This window comes from Alligator sinensis, unplaced genomic scaffold (assembly GCF_000455745.1).
Source record: "Alligator sinensis unplaced genomic scaffold, ASM45574v1 scaffold159_1, whole genome shotgun sequence".
NCBI classification, from domain to species: Eukaryota; Metazoa; Chordata; order Crocodylia; family Alligatoridae; genus Alligator; species Alligator sinensis.
This window is the reverse complement of record NW_005842222.1, coordinates 518,787-540,734: the sequence shown is the minus strand read 5'-3', so window position 1 is coordinate 540,734 and position 21,948 is coordinate 518,787. Positions and strand designations below refer to the sequence as shown.

General features: G+C 44.3%; 1 protein-coding gene across 1 annotated transcript in view; it reads right to left on the bottom strand.

Moving 5' to 3' along the window:
- The window catches only part of SV2C (synaptic vesicle glycoprotein 2C), a 197,172-nt gene that overhangs the window by 25,900 nt on the left and 149,324 nt on the right, over positions 1 to 21,948 (bottom strand). Inside the window, exons 5-7 of the mRNA XM_025208153.1 lie at positions 8,251 to 8,361; positions 5,887 to 5,975; positions 1,853 to 2,017 (exon numbers count right to left, since the gene is read on the bottom strand). Of these exons, the coding sequence (XP_025063938.1) occupies positions 1,853 to 2,017; positions 5,887 to 5,975; positions 8,251 to 8,361 (365 nt within the window). The remainder of the gene's footprint in view (positions 1 to 1,852; positions 2,018 to 5,886; positions 5,976 to 8,250; positions 8,362 to 21,948) is intronic.

Sequence of the window (21,948 nt, the reverse complement as noted above, 5' to 3'; positions counted from 1 at the left end):
TTGGTCTAACACTTTCTGCTATACTACCTGAACAAATTTCCCATGACTTACACCAGAATGGCTTCATACTTAAACTCAAAAAGCATTCTACTTTAGGTGGAATTGGGAGTAGAATTACAAGTTTACTCTATGGCTGATAAAAAAAAATATAGCAAGTATTAAGCTCTCACGGATAAAATGATTAGAATCACTTTTTATCAGGAAAGGAAGCACAATGTTTTATTCCAATTGTCACAGGTAAAATTATTAGCTAATGAATTCTCTGCTAGTATCAGACAGGCAAATGAAGCCTTCAGCCTATTAAATGGTTAGCTACTGTATCTTTTCTACTTTGTAACTAATTTCAGACTGGAGGTCAGTGGCCATCCATTATCATTTCACACAACCTCATCCCACTTGCCTACTTAAAGTTTCCTAAACTAAAAGGGAACAAAGAGAATAGAGGAACTAGACTGATGATGACCTCTCCTGGATTCCCCCACCACCAAAAAAACCCAAACACTGCATCAATAATGCTCTAGGTTCTTGGAAATCAAATCCAAGCAGACAGTGCTGGTTAGAAAGCTGACTATTTTTTGTTACATTTTTAAATTAGAATTGCTGAGTGAGCAAGGAGAAAAGAAAAACTATATACAGTAAACCTTCTTATGGGAAAAAAACCCAGAAGAGTTGAAAAGAGAGGAAATTGTTTGATCCCTCCAGGAGCATAAGCTCATCAGCCCTCAAACTTCACAAAGCTTGCATATTTCATAGATTCTAGATAGACTTGGGAGCTTCAATGTTTTTACACACATTTTTATGAAGTGATCTACATCAGACTGGCAGAATGCACTGTGACTGAGATGTATTAAGTGAGAATAAATGGTTCCACGTTTTGAAGGGACTATTCATCTTCTGAAATGGAATCGAATTTGAAGGCAGAAGCAAGCTTAAAAATAAGACAGGCTGGTTTTTCCTGCAATTTTGAACTTCTCTGTACTACACAAAACTGTAACTAGTTCAAATTCTTATTACAAAGGAAGCCTTCTTATGTTACCAAAACAATTACTGTTATTAACTTATATATATTTTTATTACATAAGCAATGACAACAAGGCCAACCAGGCATGACCAAGCTTAGAACCTTAATATGTTTTATTTGTAGCTATACTACTAACAGCCACTGAATATAACTCTATTTTATTATCCTTTACATAAGTCAGTAAAATTCTAGCTAGTGGCTTAAGACTTATGGACTCAATTACTAAATAAATAAATAAATAAATCAAAAGGACAGGAATGTTTTTTTCTTTTTCCTTTTACAGCAGTTCTATTGATTTCCTCCTGCTTTTAGCTTTTCAACTGCATCTTTTTCTGTGTTAAGAGCTGATCCTCTGAGGCAGTCTATGCTCCTGAAGCTCAGCATTTTGTCAGAAGAGGTCTTAAATGAGTACAAAGGAAAAAGCAGGAAGCAGAAGGACACTGAACAAACTACCCTTTCTCTCAGTGCAGGAAGTAAAATAAACCTCCTTCCAAGCATTAGGCCTGAAAAATCAGTCTCTCTGTGAAATGAAGCAAAAATTATGCATATTCCTTGGTTTGCTTCCTCAGGGAAACAAAGGGAAAGGAACTCATTCACCCATACAGACCCTTTCCCCCCTATACAGTCCAATTTACCAGAATATGGCAAATGTCTTTGAAAATCAAGCCCTAAGGAAATAAGAGTAGAACCCATCTCCCAATGTGCCCCCTCCTCAGACTATTAAATATTAATATTGAAAAGTGTTAGTTTATTAACACATAACCATAAAACTTAAGTTAAATTAGCAATATTTTCTTAACCAAAACAGGATATGAAAGTTTTTTTCTAGACCTGTCATTGGTAAACTCTCCATCAATGTGGATCTGATTTTCCAATGTGAAATTGAAGTTGGTATCAATATATTTCTTCCCATAAAAACGATGCACTTCAGATGCATATTTTTCTGACTGCAGATGTTTAATGACATCGGGAAACCAAACAGATAGGCCATAGTAGCTGTGAAAAGGAGAAAAATATTCAACCATGGAGTTTACCTTTAGTTCAGAACTGTGTATCAGACCAAGGAGCCAACTGGTACCATTGAAATATCTTAAGCAAATGACTGGATTTTACACAAGCACTTTTAAAGTAGGATGCTTAGATTTTTTTAAACATCAGAATGATTTTAGGAGGAAATTTATTTCAGTTGGCTAAAGGCAGACTAATAGAGTTTTACAATGATAAACAGTATAAGAGATGTGAGGGAGAATCCATTTCTCAACCTGGGACCAGAACTCCTGGAGGGGGTCTCCATGTGCAGGGACATGTACTTGTAAAGGCACAAAATAGTGTGCTGCTGCTTTGTGCCCTATTGCATACTCCTGCAAGTGTGCTTTGGCATGCGGCAAATTGTCCTGGGTAGGAGTAGGGCAGGTTAGGGTCAGCATCTGTGCTGGCCCCAGCAGCATTACCTGGTGCCCTGGTGTGGCAGGGGCACAGATCCAGCAGCATGGAGCCTGGCCAGCAGCCACAGCGTTGGTCTGGATGGCCACCCCCCTGTTTGTTGCAGCACATGCTACTGACACATGCTCTGTGCCACATTTTTCCTCCTAGTTTTTTTTGCTACTGGAATTTCCTGGTAGCAAATTTTGCCACTGCAATGCAAATTTGCAGCATGGCACACGTTTTTACCTTCCCTGTGTGCAGTTCGTGGCACCACAAACCAGATGCTCCTGCACATGGGGACCCACCCCTGGATTCAATGACCCCTTTACTGCTGCTGGGTTAGGTGTTGTGCTTGCATGGGCAACAGGAGCACTGGACCTGTGGGATCAGTGATCTTTCCTTTTATGATTCACAGTATAATCATTATCATTGCAGGACTGGCAGAAACACCAATTTGGGATTATAGGGAGACGCAGCCCTCTGTACGGTTACTCTGTTAGCAGTGCACACTATGCAGTCCCAAGATAGAACTTATGTGGCTGGAAGAATCTTTCACAAGCTCTTTTCATTAAAGTGAACATCATTATTAAGATTACTGGATTTTTGGTTGTAGCCATGTTGGTCTAAGGACATTGGCAGGCAAGGTTCTTTGAGTGATATCTTTTATTAGACCAACTGAGTAGCTGGAAAAAAAGTTTTAGGCAAGCTTTCGGATGCAGTCACCCTTCTTCAGGCATAGGGAGTCTCTGCTGGCCTGAGACTCCAAGGAATGAGAGAAGCTAAATGTGTAACAGGATGTCAGTGAAAATGTAAATAGGTAGAAATTAGAAAGACAAAAGGTAAAACAGGTAAGGGAGGGGGAAGCAGGCAGGGGGGAAAAAGGCCAAAGGGAAACACTACAGTGATAATAGTAATAGCACAAGGTAAAAAAGAGAGGCTCTCAAAGAAAAAGGAAATGGTTGGAAATCAGGAAGACAAAAGGCAGAAAAGTAGGGGAGGAGGAGAGAAAAGGTGGGGGGAAAAAAGAAAGTAAGAGGTCAGGTTAGGCATGTACCTGATGAATCAGATGGCAGGCAGGTTGTAATGCATCATAAATCCAATGTCTATATTGAGTCCATGATTTTTTGTATCTACTAGATTTATGAGGTTTAGTTTGCTGCGCCCCAAGTATTTAAGGTGCATTATGCCACTCCATTTCCTACAGCAGCTGGAATTAATGCGCAATACACCACTGAGCCGTGTAAACACTGACACCATTAAAGCAGTGCAAAAGCATTTAGCCCACTTTAAAGGGTCATGCACACACACACACACACCTTGTTTTGTCTACACACAACGTTGGATATTGATCATGGCGTCCAAAAAGGAAATGCTGGTGTTAGAGTATTCAAGTGATAATCTGATGGAGAGGTGATGATTGTTGGATTTTTGGTGGAAATCAATTAGAGACTGCAGGGCTCAAGTCCAAATGATGAAGATGTCATCTATGTATCACAGGTATAGTAAGGGTTTGATGGTGTAGTTCTTGAGGAAGTCTTGTTCTAGGTGAGCCATAAAAAGGATGGCATATTGTGGGGCCATTTTGATGCCCATGGCTGTGCTCATGGTCTGGAGGAAGTGTTGGTTGTTGGAACTGAAGTTGCTGTGTGTGAGGATGAAGTATGAGTTCAGTGATATCCTGGGGTCTGTACTCTGAGTTGTAGTCTTGTTCTTGTAGCTATGTGAGGCAGGCTTGTATGCCATCCTGTTGTGGGATGTTGGTGTATAAGCTAGGGACATCCATGGTGGCTAGGAGGGTATTGCTGGGAAGGTGGTTTATGTTTTTGAGTTTTTGCAGGAAGTCTGTTGTGTCTGGGATGAAACTCGGTCTTTGAGTGATGAGCAGTTTTAAGATGGATTAGATGAAACGTGATATTTTTTCTGTTAGAGTTTCATGATTAGAAATGATAAGTCAGCCAGGGTTTCCTTGTCTGTGGATTTTAGGGAGCAGGTAAAAAGTCCCTGGATTGGGTAGTGGAGGGATCAGGGTCTGAAGTTTTTCTTGTAGTTCTGATGGAAATGATCTGATGATGGTTTTAAGTTTTGAGGAAAAAAGGGGAGTGGGATCTTCCTCTAGTTTTTTGTAGTAGGTAGTGTTGGAGAGTTGTTTGTTGGCTTCTTTTGTGTAGTCTTCACGGTTAAGGATAACTATAGCTCCTTCTTTATCTGCTGCTTTTATTACTATTTGGTGGTTGGATCTTAGAGATTCTATGGCCCTTCTTTCTGAGAGGGAGAGGTTGTTATGGAGGTGTTTGTTGTGACATCCTTTGACACTTTTAGCTTCTCTCATTCCTTGGAGTCTCTGACCAGCAGAGACTCCCTATGCCTGAAGAAGGGTGACTGCATCTGAAAGCTTGCCTAAAACATTTTTCCCCAGCTACTCAGTTGGTCTAATAAAAGATATCACTCAAAGAACCCTGCCTGCCATAATTAAGATTAAATACTTCAGGACCCCAGTCATGGACATTACCATAATGAGGATCATGGTTTGGTCATTGGTGTCTGTGGATCAGGAGGGAAAGGGAGCAAAATGAAAGTTCCACAAAGTAAGGTGATGTGTATTTTACCTTTGTGTAAACTCTTCAAAATGGTATTGAGGTCAAGACAGATATTTGCTGGGAAGCTGGAGCTGGGCAGCTGGACTGCAGGTTTGTGTACTTTATAAGGTAGAAGATTGTGAAAGGAATAAGGTGATTCTGTCATGGAAGGGAGCTTGAAGCAAAGGAAGGGTAGGTGCATATTACAAATTCAGAGGGGGGCTGAATTTTATTCTTCGTACCTTAACACACTTCAATGAGGATTACAAAGTATAACACTGGCTAATTATTAAACCCCCCTGCCCCTAAGTTCCTTTTACAACTTATTTTAAATGTACATAGAATACTTGTCCTTAGGTTAATAAGGAAGTAAACTGATGAGTTCTGATATTATCTATCCATCAATTATATAAATAATATGTGGAACAAGTAGTAATAATAATACTCAGGACTTAGATAATTCTATGTTTTCCAAGTGCTGTACAAATAAAATTTGACCCTTTATTCCTTTTTTTTAATCTTAGTAAAACTAATTTTATTCAAGCAGGTTGTATTCTGGCTCTACATTTTCAAAAGTGATTTGGGGTTCCTCAGTTTTTGGTTACTTAAGGGGTACTGACCACCAAAAGATTTTAAACCTTTGGAAGCCACGATTCGTTAAAGTGGCAAGTTGAATAGCTAAACATGGAGTAACTCCAAAATATAATGTTCCGTTTAAAAGGTTATTGATTAAGTGTTGTCAAAAAGAATATTAAATTAGAGCAACAAAGCAGATTTGTATGCAGCCTGAGGGGAGCATCACAATTTTTTTTACATAAACAGGCTGACTATTAAAAATTATCCAAGAATCTACATCAGTCTTACCCAAACGACAGAGTGAACCAGACAGCTGTTAGCTTGATTGTATTGTCTTTGACAGGGTAGTTAAAACATCTCATAAATGTTAACCAAATCTGTAATATATGAGAAAACAAGCTTATTTTCAAAGAGAATTTTAGACAATTTAGTTAAATTATAGAAGATTAAGTACTGATTCTCTGCTTTATCAAGGTAGCAGTAAACACGAGACAACAGGGACGATATTACAGCTGCAATTCTCAGGTCAGATCTCTACCCTGGGGTAGGTAAAAGCACCTTACATCTATCTATAATATACTTTTGTGGCCTCCATTTTGACTACTTCCAACATTCTTAACTTCTTGGCAGCTTTTAAACAATCACCATGTTAAAAAAGCACCTGAAACCAAAACCAACCCCCCAAAAAATAAACCTGTCTGAAATGCTTTCTTCTTCTGAGTGTGTGACAGGCAGTATTCCACATTGGAATGGTGTTGTCTTTAAGGTCTGATATGTGATGATCAATTACAGATAGAAATGGATATACGGAGGAAAAGGAACTGCGCCTGCCCCTGTGTTTGAAGCTAAACAGTGGAACTGGCTGAAAAATAGTTTTCCACTACAGCTTCAAAGCTGTCCCTCCCTTGGAGATGGGAGAGAACATGTTAGTTTGACCAGGGTCCTGATTAAGAAGAGAATGGAAACAAACTATAACAGCCCTGCAATTCCTATGAGATACAGTACAAACTGATGCAACACATATATTTTTTTTATTTTCAACTGTTCAGGGATTTTTGTTTGTTTCTTAGTAAAAAAAAAATCAACACTAACATTTTTACAACTTTATTTTCAATGGATATCAGTTCTGACTGAAAAATTTTGACCAGCCAACATTTTTTTCAGTTCTATTAAGTCTTAAGATGTCAGATTCAACACTGTAAAATTTTGGGTCATTTTGGTTGCTTCTAAATTCATAACATCTTATTTTTCTTTTCAAGTTTTACATTGTAGAAATCAAAGTAACAGAAATTCCTTGATTTTATAGAAAACAGACCCAATAAACTTATTTAAATTCTCTGATATATTATTAAATATTATTTTCTGTAAAGTATTTGGCATATGTTCTACAAATGATGGTTTAGTGTCCAATAAAGGTTTTATTGACACTTTTATGGGATGACCTGCATAACACATTCAAGGTTTTATTGTTTATCCTATCCTAAACTAATATTGGTAAAACCTTTATGTTGTTATATGTTTATACCCTTTTGATACTTATTATGACCTGATGAATAATGCCCTGCATTTGAAACCTTGTCTAACTCTATCCCAGCTATGCAGCTAGTTCCATAAAAATATCACCCTAAGAAATCCTTGCCTCTGGCAAAATTCATGAAACATTTTGGCTACATCACTGTAGCACTACCACTGTTACATTTGTATTGATTTATTATTACACTTGTGAAATGTATGGGCAAATGTAACAGCAATGGTTAGAACATACTCCCATACTATACTTAGGAATTACTCACATACCAGAGTCTTTTTTCTGAAGAATGGAGCCATCACCAGTGCTTTCATGGGCCCAAGAAACTAGAATCTTATGATTTATTTTGGACTCAGGGGTCATATTCTGTGTATGGCACAATAGCTGTCTGAGCAGTGGTGCTTAACCTTTTTGATCGGTGTGCCAGATGGGCAGTGCCCAGGCCATCTGAGGACTGGATCTGGCTGATCGTAGTGATCTGGCATGAAGTGACTGCAGCAGGGTCCCATCCAGCCATGCAGAAGGGGACAGGGGACATCACAATTCCAACCTGGCTCCATGGTGGGGAAAGGAAGAGGGTATGGTCCAGCCCTATGAGAGCCAGGGGGCATTCCAGTTCCAACTTGGCCCTGTGGGGGAAGGGTGTGTACTAGCCCAGTGCCATGTGGGGGACAGGGGGTGTGGCCCAGCCCCAAACCAGCCCCATGGAGGAAGTGGGCTTGAGCTGGCCCCAACCCAGCCCCATGGGAGAAAGGGGGCATGACCCTACCCCATCCAGGCCCGGGGAAAAGGTATGACCTGGTCTGATCCAGCCATGGGGGTGGGAGGAGGGGGTGTGAGCTGGCCCTGGCCTGCTGTGCAGGGCTCAGGGTTTGGGAATTCTACAGTGGAGGAGGGTGTCTATATTTATTGCCACCACTCCCCCACTGCCAAATTTCCAAATCCATGGGGAGCCCTGTGGGCTGGATATGTATGGCTCCACAGGCTATATTTGGCCCATGGGCTGGAGGTTGAGTGCCCCGGTCAATAGCATCAGGTCACTCCATCAATCCCATTTCTGGACACTAATTAAAGTACAGAGAATAAATCAAGAATCAATTAGAACATTGCTTTTTGTTACTTACACTGTATAACTCTGTGCGGATTCTAACAAAACACCTTCGATACCAAGTTCCTGTGTCACTCTCAATTTCTATGAGCTCATCTATCTGTTTTGGAGTTTTGATTCTGTTAACCTGTAAAATAGAAGCATAGCAGCAGTTTTTGCACTGAAAATTTAAATCAGCTCCATAAATCAAAGATGGACATACCTGAAGGCTCTATGTCTGCCCTAGGAGCACCTTATAGGTATAGGCATACTGATGTGTTCTACTGTGGATACTGGTGAACTAGCAGAACTGTACTTTATATCAAATTAGAAAAACAATCCTGCATTACTTATCCTGGTAAAAGTATACTTTGCTGGTGTGACTGTGTCTATATGAAGGGTGGGCACAGCTGTTTTGGACAGGGAACACACTACTCCCCATTCCAGACTGATATAGCCAGGCCAACAGAAGTATGTAATATAGACTTGCCTTTGGGCTAGATTTTCAGAATATCTTAACTGGATGTTTATGACTTTCAGTAGCATATTTACACACTTAGTGTAATTTACATGCACAAACTAGGATGCAACTGCATACAGTTTTGCTCAGGGGCCTATATGTCTAAATATTCAAACACTAGTTTATGTGCAAAAAATTACACAACTTTACAAAAAACTGGGAGGCTAACTGAAAATTTGGGATTTTAGGTGGTATTATGAGGACAACTTTCTTACAACTTGAATAAAGTATGCGATGAGTTGGCCTTACAACTTGTTTTCCAATTTGAAATATACACTTTGTTTTTGGAAAAGAATAAGGTAGAATATGTAGTATATCAAACAAAATGTAGCAGGACTGATTCAATTCTCTTCTCTTGTCCCACACAAGAGGCAGTGATGTCATTGTGGGGCGGAGACAGGGGTAACCACCCTGGGGTCTAAATTAATGGGGGGAGGAGGTGCAAAGAAAAGTGGCTTCTACCCGCAACCATGCATTTGGGTTTGCAATCACCACGGTAACCAGAAGTTGCTGCTTCCACTTTGTCCCAGGCACCAAGCCACATCCCTACACTGCTGGGTTCACAGGAGGGATCAGGGGGGCAGGCAGATCCTTGGGGAGGATCAGGTGGACAAATAAAAAAAGGTGGTGGAAGCCCGGGGCTAAAGAGGCTCAGCCCCTCCAAACGTGGGTAAGGCCACAAGGCAGCCTCGCTATGGGCTCCAGGAGGCTGCAGCAGGGGTGAGGAGGGGCACGCACACAGCTAGGATTGCAGTCCGGCATGTGGATCTCTGGCTGCCCAGCACGGCAGGCAAGTACCAGCCTATTCAGTGAAGGGGAAGGGGCAGGGGGCAGGGCAGATTGAGGCCCTACAGTGAGGGAGGAGTGGGGCAGGGGCAAGGGCAGGGGTGAGTGGGACCCTGGCCAGGCGGGTGCTGGGGCAATCAGAGCCCAGGTGGCTTGTCCAGGGGCATGGGGGGCTCCTGCTGCTGCGTGTACCTTGGCAGAGGCCCGGGGGTCACATGCCCCCCTGATCTGTGTGCGGGGCGGAGGCGACTGCTACTGCGCACTGGGCTCTGACTCTGCTACAGCTGCCCCAGGAGCGGTATGATGCCATATGTGTCCCACTGCTGGATTGGGCTGCGCTGCCTGTCCGGTGGTGGGACAAACATGGTGTTGAACCATTCCCAGGGCAGCTGCAGTGTGATCAGAGCCCAGTGCACAGTGGTAGCCACCTCTGCCCTGTGCACAGATCAAGTGGGCATGTGAGCCCTGGGCCTTCCCTGGGGTGCACATAGTGGTGGAAGCCACCCCCTGTAGCCCTGGACAAGCTGCCCAGGCTCTGACTGTCCATAACCTGGCCTGGCTGGGGCTCCAGTAACCCCAGCCCCTACCCCAATCCTTCCCTCACCGCTGGGGACTTGATCTACCCCCCTGCCCCTTCCCCCACAGACTTACCTGGTGGGTGGGGGTGGGGGGAGGGAAAGTACATGCACATGTGCATACATGCTAAGCCCCCACAAATATTTCTTTCTCCCTCCACCTATGCAAATAGGGTCCATGAGGAAGACTGTGGGGAAGGGGGGTCTGGGATGGTTTGGCAGCATCAGGGGGACTAGTGGGGTCTGAGAGGGGTTTTTGCAGAGAATGGGGGGCTCTCTCCCGCCCCCAGACCAGTAGCTATTTTTAGACCCCCTCCCCTCCACCCCCAGGTGAACACCCACTCCCCTGGTGAACCTCTGCCCCCTGGTCCTGCCTGTCCCTCCCCACAACCCAACTTACTTCAATCAACACTGGTAAAACCAGCACCGGGAATGCCTTGCAGGGCAGGGGGTTTGGTGGGTTTGGAGGGAGCTGGCTGGTCCTCAGGGAGGTTCATCTGCCTGGGGGAGGGAGGAGGGCCCAGGGGAACTAAAAATAGCCTGATGCCAGTCCAAGAGATTGGAAAAGCACAGTCCCAGCTGGGGCTAGCAGCTGAGCTTTCTCAGACCCAGGGCTCTGCTGGGAACTGTACAGAAGTTCAGTTAGATCAGTCTTGCCAGACCTGATCCAAGTTAGACTATCTCCAAGGTAGGATTATCTTAGATCTGGTTGGCCATTTTTACGCTGATTTAAACTTTCTGAACTTCTGTGCAGTTTGCACTTAAATCCCTAATTAGGTCAAACTAAGTTAGATTAGGTGGCCATTTTTAATACGATCTAACCTTCCTCTAACCTCCCCAAATATCTCTACTGAGCATATTACAGCATTAAAAGGTTAAGCGTGGGCCAGGGTTGTGTCAAACTGTTGTTGAGTTATTATCATTGTACTATTTAAAATGTATTCCTTTACTAAATATACCAGAAAAGAAAAGAAAAGAAAAGAAAAGAACCCAAACAATCCTCAAACTGTTCTTTCCCCTTCTCAACAAAACCCAATCAAAGCACCTGACGTGTAAAGAATGGCTTTTAACTATTTCTTTTATTATCTTTCCCTTTAGCTATAGAGATTTTTAGCAGGAACCCCATCACTCTTTGGCAGACTTTCAAATAGCTGTCTGCCTTGAAGAGAAAGAGTAGTAGAAATGGTCTGGAGCTGTTGTTAAACTCCCAATACTGTATTCTCTATGATGAGATGAGATGAGATAAAAAGGAAAGTCCAAGATAGGAAATGAGATTGCCTCACATACATTGACTCTCACTTACAACTTCACAGCTGGAAGAACACAAACAGCCATGGTCTTATCAGCCATGCTGGGACCTGACAAACTCATGAGTTTCAGACAATTTATAATGCTATTAGTTGCTTCTTTGGGCATTGGCTCAGCAATGTTGCCAAAGGTTGTGTTGGCTGGCTGAGCCAGATTTTTTTCCTTTTTCTTTTTTAAAAACAGATGACAAATGGAAAGAAACTGGAAAGCATGCATATGAAGTAGGGAAAAGAAATGACATACAAGATAGGGGGTATGGACAGTAACTCAAGGCTCACAATCCAGGTGTTGTTCAGGATTTGGCTATAACTGGTAGAGGTGACAATATCACCTGCTTTCCCTCAGGGCGCAGAGAGAAGTAACAATTTTTGCCCGATCTGGCTACAGAAAGCAGTCTACAGCCATGACTAAATACACGTGCATTTCTGCAGACAGCTTCGAGAATGGCTGATCAGGTGAAAATCTGAACCCTCAATGCATAAGGGGGGAAGGGCGTGGAGAGAGTTCAGTCTGGGGGTTTTTCAGTCCCTGCTAGAGGGTGAGGCAGATGTATTGAGGACCCTTTCTCCCCACACCTCAGGAGGGCTCCCAATTCACCCACCTCAGCCTCTAGTGCCAGCTGGGGAGCTCCCTCTGCTCTCTTTCCCCCCTCCCATTCTGAAAACAGGGACAGACTGGGAGGGAGGAGGGGCCACTGCCGGGGGAAATGGGCTGTACACTGCAGCCAGCAGCTAGATTCCCCTCCACCCTGGAGACAACAGTGAACTTCTGCTTGGTCTGGGGGGATCACTGTAACTTGGAACGCTTCCTGCAAAGCATTCTGAATTACGGTGTGGAGCTGCGCTTTTGTCTGCACCCTCAATGACCCAGCCTGGCTAGGATGCTTTACACACCCCTAGGACAAGAGAGGCTCAGTGATGTCATGGTGTAACACCAGACTGTAGGGAAAGACAGGAGGTACTGCTATGAAGGTAAAGCTCCTTTTCATTCCACCCATCTCCCATGCTCACAGCATGTACAGATATTTGCTCTCCCAGGAGAAACTCTCCTAGAATTGACTCTGGTTGTTCAAAGGTAATTTTTTTTCTTGGAGTGGCCATTTTTACTTTGGGAGAAAAAGTCTGAACATATGTATACTTGTGGGAGAGCAGCTGTTCCCCCAGGAAAAACACATGGTTTGTACAAGGCCACAGTTTCCAAGAAGGGGTGGTACTTATTTCATTAACATTAATCAGTTTTAATTATAAACATTTCCCCATATTTTTAGAATTTTCCACTTGTCATGCCAGCCCATTACTTTATTAGAAGCCTTGAAGATCTTTTATTAGAGTTATTTTAACCTAAAAAATCTTGTCTGTATCAATCTAAAGGTCTCGAGCTTTTGCTAGCTTTTCTAGATAACTTTTATGTAATAAGCTAAGTTGGATTTATTTCATTTTTGGACAACTGAGTAAAAAGGCACTTGCACAACATAGCTGCAGTTTAGACCCCTAAATAGATTAGCTAATGATCAGAAATGAATATGCAGTGCTTGCATATTTAAAATGCTGTTTTAAGTTGTTTTTTTTTCCTGAGAAGGGAGAAGTGGAACATAACTGACCCAAACCATGTATTTCATCATAGGTTTCAAAGTAGGTCACTGTATTATTCAGGAGCTTAGCTCTTCCCCTGACTCTTTACCAGCAGTGTGACAAAGTTGCAATGCTTCCTGCTCAGAGCTATGCTTTAGCAACTAATGTGCTCTGGCTACAGGTCAAAATGGCAGGCTTTTTAACCTGAGTTCTGGTAGCAAAATAAAAATTTTCCTCATATAGATAATCATGATTTCTGATAGAGGTAGGAAACATGTTTTAACAGAAGGAGGTAACTCCATACCAACGCAGCTATAGGATAAGCTGCAAAACCAATGACAACAAAATACAGTTTTACAATCCCCTGAAGAAACTAACTCAATCATTTTCTTTTTCTCTACAAAAATGAGAATGCTCAGCAGAATAAATATAAAGAACGGAAGGAAGGAGGATACCAGGTTATTCAACTTCACATAGTAAGTCATTTATCTGTAAAAATTTGTGAATATAATGAGATCTACAAGACTGGAGTTATTTATTTTATGTGGAAGAAATCCTGCTGGGTAGTTGTAAAAAAATATTATGAAGCCTGTTTCATTTCCAGTATATGATTAATGTGCAAGATAAAAAGCAAAAGAAGCTGCCTCTCTCTGTAACAAGGCACTTCAGTATAACAAAATCAGCTAGAAGTTAAAAAGGAGAAGTAGTCTTTACAAACCAAAGAAATACAGCAAAGAGAAATTCACCCAGAAAAGAAAGAAAGATGAACTACCATAAATGCAACTCAACTGAATGAAAGGGAAGAATTTTATTTGGAGTGCCTGTAAAGATTTTTTACTTGATATTGAACCAAGGCAACTTAATGTATATTTTTAAGGTCACTGTTCAGGAAGGAAGTTGAGCATATACCTAAAACGTTACCAATATGGATACAGTTAAGCACATGAAAGATTATGTTCTGAATTGTGGCCTACTAATGCAATTGCCTAGAACTATAGATAAGTACTTTCTAAAGCACTTTAATGTATTAAATAAAGGTAAATATTACTGGAAACAAATGTAAATATTAGAGTCAAATGAGAAGTGGATTTTAGAAAACACAATATTACAGAAGTAAGAAAATGTATTAAAAGGAAAACAGTCTAAAATTACACAAATAAGGAAAAGAAAGAAAATAGTCTTGAATCTAATAACAATGATATCTTCTTCGGATCACAAACTATGTTATCAAAGGCTCTCTTTCTCTTTGATGTAGCTAGTAACATAGCGACTGAATGAAAGACTTAATAAGTATATCAAGGCATAAAGTATTACTGGATGAAATGGTGAAGCTTAAGAATGCCAGCTGAATAAACTGCTGAGATAAGACTGTACAATATGCAGGTCTAATTTAAATTAAAGGGATACCCAAGCAAAAGTTCTCTGCATTATGTGCCTAATATTCTAGAAGCTACTATCATTTAATGAATAAACTGTGATAAGCTAACATTTTCAAATCATGTTAATATCATGCTAGGAAACCACAGACCTGCATTAGGACCCCCTATCAATGCATAACCTTGATGTACAGTACATTTTTTCTAATCCTTTATGGTAGTAACACTGAAAAATCCCAGCTCTCTAGGTTTTTTCTCTCTTTATCTATGCAACAAGATAAAGGAAAAATTGGCAAACTACAATTCTGAGTTTGTTTTAAAACACTCTTTCAGGGTTATAAATGTAAGAGAGAATGGTTAGGTCCCAGAAGCATAAAGCTGGATTCCATTCTCAACTCTGCAGCTGACTAAGGCCCAGGAAAGACATGACATTTGAAGTGCTTCAAAGGGTGTGGAGACGGATATATGTGCCCCTATAATTTGCTCTAAAAAGACCCAAAGAGATTAAAAAACCCTCAATGAAACAGCAAGTATTTGGAAGCACTTGTTTTTGAAGTGCTTCCAATTACATTTGTTCACTCAATGGAGCATGAGAGCACATTAAGAGCACCACTAGGACTTGACCCTAGGGCAGTGGTTCTTAACCATTTCAGACTTGAGGCACCCCTCCATAACTTTTGTGAATTGAGTAGCACTCCATTTCAAAAGCTAGCTTGCTATTTATTACAGAGCACACCTCCTTGCAGAAGGGCAAGACAGTGGGGACAGGGTAGTTGCCAAACAGGGGAAGTCTGAGCCTGCTAATTTCCTTGCACCTGGAGCCTGAGCCTACCCTTATTTGTGTATCTTCTCACACCTCTCTTATCTCCTCACATTTTTGTGGCACTCTTCAAAGGATCTCAAGGCACCCGAGGGTGCCTCTGAACACTGGTTGAGAATCACTGCCATAGGCAGTCATAGTCCAGAGGATCAGGAACAGACAAAGTCCAGGAAGCAAATGTTCAGAATAGAGCTGATCGGGGCAGGCAGGTGAGGAAGCCAAGGTCTATAGGGACCAGAATGTAGGCAGTCACCCTAGGTAGACCAGAGGCCAAGGTGAAAATTAAGAATAAGGAGCAAGGATTGTGAGCAGTGTCACTAACCAGGGGGTCTAGAGCAAGCAACTATAGCTATATGAGACCAGGAGGTGGGTGATTACCTAGGTAAGCCACAAGCTGACTGTTAGAGGACAGGGATATGAAGTACAAGGGGTCAAGGAGCTAGCAAGGCAGTCTGGAAGCACAAAGAGTCTGAGTTGAAGTCTGGAATCAGAAAAAGGTGCGCAGAAACCAAGGTGAGGTAAATTCAATGTCAATTCAATTTATTAAGGATTCTGGCTGAAAGCCATGCTCCCGAAAACAACATAACAGACAAATAACCATAATGTATATGTAAACAAAAACAACAGAAATACAAATATAATAATAAAATAGGGACAACCATTATGAAAGCATTATTCCTAGTAAGACGTAACATAATCAAGTAAAAATATGGTCGTGAATCTATAAAAATGTTGTGCATAGGTCCACAATTAACACAATAAAAAACAAATATAGTGATAAAGTTTATCAGTCAATCAACAGTAAAGGATGTTTAGCTCTGATCACTTCAGCCTTGTAAGCAAAAATTGTAGGATGGTTTACTAAATAGGGATCTGTTTGCTGCAGGAGCCATATTAATTTTTCTTTGTTTGAGAAGTATGTCAATTTCTTCAAGAACGTGATAAATACTTTCTTCTTATGCTTTCTCCTTAGAATGTCCTCCTCGTTAAATAGAGGACATTCTAAAACATAATGAATAGCATGAACGACTGGTGCCTCCCGAGACTGAGGGGGGCACAATTTGTGGGCAGCAGTGTTCGCAGCAGGATGGCAAGCGGCTACCGCCCACAGAACCTGGCAGCGGTGGTGGCGGGAGCAGGTTTGCGAGCAGCAACCGCCCGCAGAATCCAGTGTTGGTGAGCGGTTATTGCCTGCAGTAGCTGGCAGCGGCGTCAGCAGCAGTGAGTGACGACCACCCGCAGAAGCCGGCGTTGGCGGCAGCAGCAACTGCCTGCAGAAGCTGGCAGTGGCATTGGCAGCAGGGGGCAGGAGGGAAGGGTGGCGAGCGGCGACTGCCTGCAGAAGCTGACAGCAGTGGGGAACATGTCTATGATGAATAGTGTCTTCCAAAGCTCCTAGACAGGCTGGGCAACATCTTTTAGCCCTTGGAATGGAAAGTCTGCGTACAGCTAAAACAGCTGTGGGCATCTGTTCAGTCCCCAGTCTAGTCAAAGAGATTCGCCATTTATTATTGAGATCCAGCTGTAAATACCTTTCTCCCCCGCCGCAATCTAATTTCCAGCGAATATATAGAGGGGCAATACAAGTAGCCCTGGCCACAGCAAAATCATTCTGCCTGGCAATATCTTGTAACCTCTGGAAAACCTGGACCTTTTCTGTGGGGGAGAAGAGCCTCTCAATGTCTTTGACATAGTGTACCATCCCGGAAAATGCAGAAGTGTGGGAAAGAAAAGCTAGCCAGGGAGATTGAAGAGAAGGGGGATTATTGATGTCTTCTATATAGCACAATTTGAGCAAGTGAAACTGTAGAAGAGGCAGGATTTTAAACCAGAATCCTGCCATTCTAATAATAATATTAGTTAAAATGGAATCAGGGTGAAGTCAGGAAGTAACACCCAGGAAATCAGGTGTAAGGAGATAAACAGGTTTCTGATTCCTGACTCCTAACCCTGGCTTGGCATTAGGTCTGTGTGAATAGGGAACTATTTGATTCGGATTTGGCCGGTTCAGATGCCTGCGATTCAGTTCAGAGATTCGGATCACTTTTCCAATTCAATTTGGCTGAATCTGCTTCGGAAGATTCAGAGCCGATTTGCAGAGATTCAGAGATATGACCATAGACTATAATGGGGAATCAATTAAATATCTATAACTTTGTTGATATTTGGCTGATTCAGATGAAACTTGCAAGGGCGGTAGCCTCTGCTGAGGGCATGAAGCCTACCAAGTGTCAAGGTGATAGATGCAGGGGTTTCTGGGAAACTGCACCCGGCTCTGAAAAGTGGTTTGCAAATTCAAACAAGCACCTAACCTCATCACCAGAACTGAAGCCAACTTCCTACAGCTCAAAACACAAAACCTGCCAACTATCTCCAGTACCCCCACAAACTGCACACCAGAATCTATCAAAGACAATAATACCCAACTACCTGTGGGGGCACATTCCTCACCCAAAAAACACTCTGCCTCCATGAGAGGGAACAAATTACAAACCACTTTTCCTACAAACAACAGGGCCTATGAACTTGACTTCATCAGACTCCTAGGTAGTAGGTACAGAAACTCATGGACTCGATACACACAGTGGAATTCTGGCACACTGCGACCTGCTGGACATCTGACTCCCCAGGCACCTCTGCACTTTTACCTGCACTGGTACATCCCCTTTTCCCCCTTCCCACCACTCCAGCCTGTCCCTCACCCCTTGGTGCCTCCATTTCCATTTTCACTGACTGGCTTTCTTGCCTGCATTGTGTGCCAGGCCTTCTGTTGCTCCACCAGCCTTTTGAGCATCAGGTATGTGGAGTTCCACCGAGTCTCCACATTCTGCATGATTTTGTGCTGCAGGATGCTCAGCTCTTCCTGTTTCTCCCGCAGCATCTTGCCCCCCTTGATGCTGCGGTGGAAGTAGCCTGCCACCTTCCCTTCCTGCATTTCAAAATCAGCTGGCTGGTAGCAGTAGTGGTGGCGGCGCCATCACCGACAGCCCTGTCCCTCTCCAAGGCATCCCATATGAAGTGCAGCCTGTGTGCCACACATTGGATGCCAACAAAGTTGGCATCACAGACAGCCTTGTCCATATTGGCCTCGTTGCAAGGGACCATGAACCCGCGGGTGAGCTCGGCCTGCCCAATGAGCCACCCCTGCACCATGCGGTTCATGGCCACTATGATCTCCCTTGTCATGTGGGAATCATCCAGCACCTTGGCTTGGAGGAGGGCCCACTGACAGCCTGACCACACCAGTGCCCTGTGAGGGAGAGGTAGGCATGATAGCCACCCTGGATGCTCCAGATGTCTGAGGTGAAGTGCAAGGCTACCTTCAGCCTTGCCTTGCGCAGCTCCTCCCTCAAGTACTCCCTGCTTCCATCATACAGGGAGAACACCACCTACTAAAGGTGGTGCCTGCGGGCATTTTCTAAGATTGGGCCCCAAGTGCCATGAGCCCCTTAACCCTGGCCGCTCAACTAAGGAGGATGGCTGGCTATCCAGAGCAAGTATCTCCCCAATGGTCTGGGTGATCTCACTCGCCTTGGAAAAGCGCCCCCCTCTGTCTGCAGCTTTCCCCCACTGTTCCAGGGTGGCCTGCCTCTGTTTTGGGGGGATGGGGGCTTTGGAGTGAGCAGGGGACTTCCCGTTGGGCCTGCTTGCACTGGTGCTGGGCTGAGCAGGAAGAAGGGCAAGGGGGCGCTGCCTCCTGAGATGCAGCAGCATCACCATGGTGGTGAACTGTTTCACCTCCTTGCCCTGGCTGATCTGCCTTCAGCAGTGCTGGCAGATAGCAAACCTGGGATCATCTGCCAGCTCAAAATGCTCCCACACGATGCTACTCACCCGCTTCTGGGTTGAGGGTGGGGATGCTGCCTTATCCCCCTCCTCAGCAGGCTGAGGCACAACAGCAGGAGGAGCTGCCTCATCCGAGTCACTTGCCTGAGTCTCCACAACCTCAACCTCCTTCAAGGTGCTGCTTTCTGGAGAAGGAGACCCGGGTCTAGGGGAATTTTGAAGGGCATGGAGCAAAAACTCTTATTTCCCCTTGGTTCCCAGAATTGCTTGAGCCAAGGCGCTCAGTTCCCCTAGTTCCAGCTCCTTCTCTGGCAGTAGGAGGCTCACACTGGGAGATGACATTGGGGTAGAGGAGATGCTGCTGCTGCTGGTGCCTATTGCTGGAGTTAGCGGAGGTGGTGCAGTGCAGGGATGTCAGGTACAGGTACTGCTCCCACTTCCCTGCTTCCACCTCATGGCTGCTTGGGAACATGTTGTGGGGGAGGGGGACGGGGACTTGCAGCTCTAGCTCTCCCTCTACCCGCTCTCCCTCCCCTGCCAGAAGACCTGGCACCTGCCTTTCCAGCACGCTTCATATTAAACTTTCCTGTGCTGCAAAAGGTGTGTGACTGTGTGTCTGACTTCTAGGTTCTTTTTCTTCTGGGTTGTGCAATTAGTTTGCTTTGTGTTGTGTGTAGTGGACTGTGATGGCCTGATTAATCTGATTATTGATTATAAATAATAACTAATAAATTTGTGTGTTCTTCTGTGATGATGGTTCTTTTCTGGGTTGTGCGATTATTAGATTGCTTTGTGTTGTGTGTAGTGGACTGTGGCTTGCTGATGGATCTGGTTATTGATTATGAATAATAACTATGGTGTGTGTTGCTCTTCTGTGATGTACGACTGACTTCTTCTGCTTCTTCTAAGACTCTGAGTTCTGTGTTGTGTGTTAATTTAAATCTGAATCTCTGACTTCTTCTATGTTGTCTTTAGTCTGTATGTACACTATTAAAACTAACTATAACTAATAATATTAATAACTAATGTAATAACTATATAAAATTGCTTCTTCTTCAATGAATATATGACTTATTTCTATGATCTGTGTGAGTGTGTGTAATGTGTGCTTCCCTGCACAGTGATGGATCACACTGCCAGTGAAAACACTGAGCCTTCTTTTTTAGAAGTTTACAAAAAATAAAAGAAAACAAATATGAATTGAAAGAAATGAATTGGGTAAGTATTAAGTAGAGAGATTCTAAGATAGGCTAAACTAAGATAAGCTAAGCTATATCCTATCCAATCCTTTCTAAGAACAAAAAGGAGCAGGCAACTGACTGACTAGGAAGCAAGCCAGGCAGTCCAGTACCTTTCTGATGCTGTTGCTCACTCAGAACCAGCTCACAAAAGGCACAGCAAGCCTGAAGAGGCTTTTATGCTGTTTCTATGTCCCTCCCTCAGACACTGTGATTGGAAAGGCAGTCAGAGAGAAATCACACTCACCTGCTAGCTAAAAGTGTCACTCCTTCCCTCCCTGTTCCCTCTCCCCCGCCTGCCCCACCCCCCACTCCCACTCCTTCTTTTAAGTTTCTGTTTCCCCATAAAGACTGCCTTCTGAATCTCCTAATTGCCAAATCTCTTCCAAATCTTTTCCGAAGTGATTCGGAGGCTCCGAATCGATTTGGAAAGTTTTAAGCTTCTAGCGATTCAATTTGGATTTGGAGATTTGGCCTCCAAATTGGGCCGAATCTTCTCCGAATCAAATCACGAACTGAAGCTTTGCACAGCCTTACTTGGCATGTTGGCTCCTGACTTGTGGCCCCTGCAACTCCCAGATCCATGCCCAGGTCTACTCACTAGGCTGGCTGGCCTGGTGGATCATGACCAGGGATCTGGGTTTTCCATTTCCCATGGAAAAACAGAGAAAACCATGGATTCCCTGTTTTTAATCGGAGAAAACATGGATTTCCCTTTTTTAGCAGAGAAATCTGCGGATTCTCCACTTTTGCAAAGAGCTCCTGCAGGCTGGAACAGCTCCAGCCTGCAAGAGCCAATTGCAGAAAGGGTGGGAAACCCCCAGCCCTGCCCGAAGGAGGAGGGAGAAGGGGAAGGGCTCAGCCTGAGCCTATGAGTCAGCCAAGGCTGAGCTCAGGCTCACACTTGCCCTTTGCCCCTGGATCCTAGAGGTAAGTGGGGCTTGGGGGCTATGGGGAAGGGCTGGGGAAGATGGTTGGGGGCTGAGGGAGCGGGGGGTGCTGCTGGCTCCAAGCGGCACACTGCAGCCAGAAGCAGGGCCAGGGGGTGAGGGCAGGGGTGCCCCTCTGCGGGGGGCTTTGTGGGCAAGCGATGCAGGGTACGGTGTGGTGGTGCCCACCATGTGCGGGCTGCACACATGCTGCCCGGCCTGCTGTCCAGGGGAGGGGGAGGCTGGCATGTGGCCAGCTGCACAGCTCCATGGCTGGCTCTGCAGTGGCACCGAGGGATGATGGCTGCGGGGGTGGGATCGCATGCGGTGGCTGCTGCTGCTTACCTGTAGGGCCATGCGCTGCCGGGCGGCAGCAGCAGCGTGGTGGTGGCCATAGCCACCATGCAGTGCGGGATGGTGGTGGGGATGGCTGCGTGCTGCCCAGCCACCACCACACTGCCGCTGTCGCCCTGCAGCTGGCTGCACAGCTCTGGGCACAGCTCTGAGGCAGCATGGGGAGGTTCTGTACACAGCGGCCATCACCACTGGCACGGCCCTACAGGTAAGCGGCAGTGGCCACCGTGTGCGAGCCCTTGCCGTCCCACCAGCCACCATCTCTCACCGCTGCTGCAGAGCCAGGCACAGAGCTGTGGAGCCGACCACATGCCAGCCTCCCTCTCCCCTGCGCAAATGGCTGGGCGGCATGTGTGCGGCCCGCACATGGCGGCCACCACCACACTGCATCCTGCATCGCTTGCCTACAAAGCCCCCTGCAGAGGGGAACCCCTGCCCCCACCGCCTGGCTCTGCTTCTGGCTGTGGTGTGC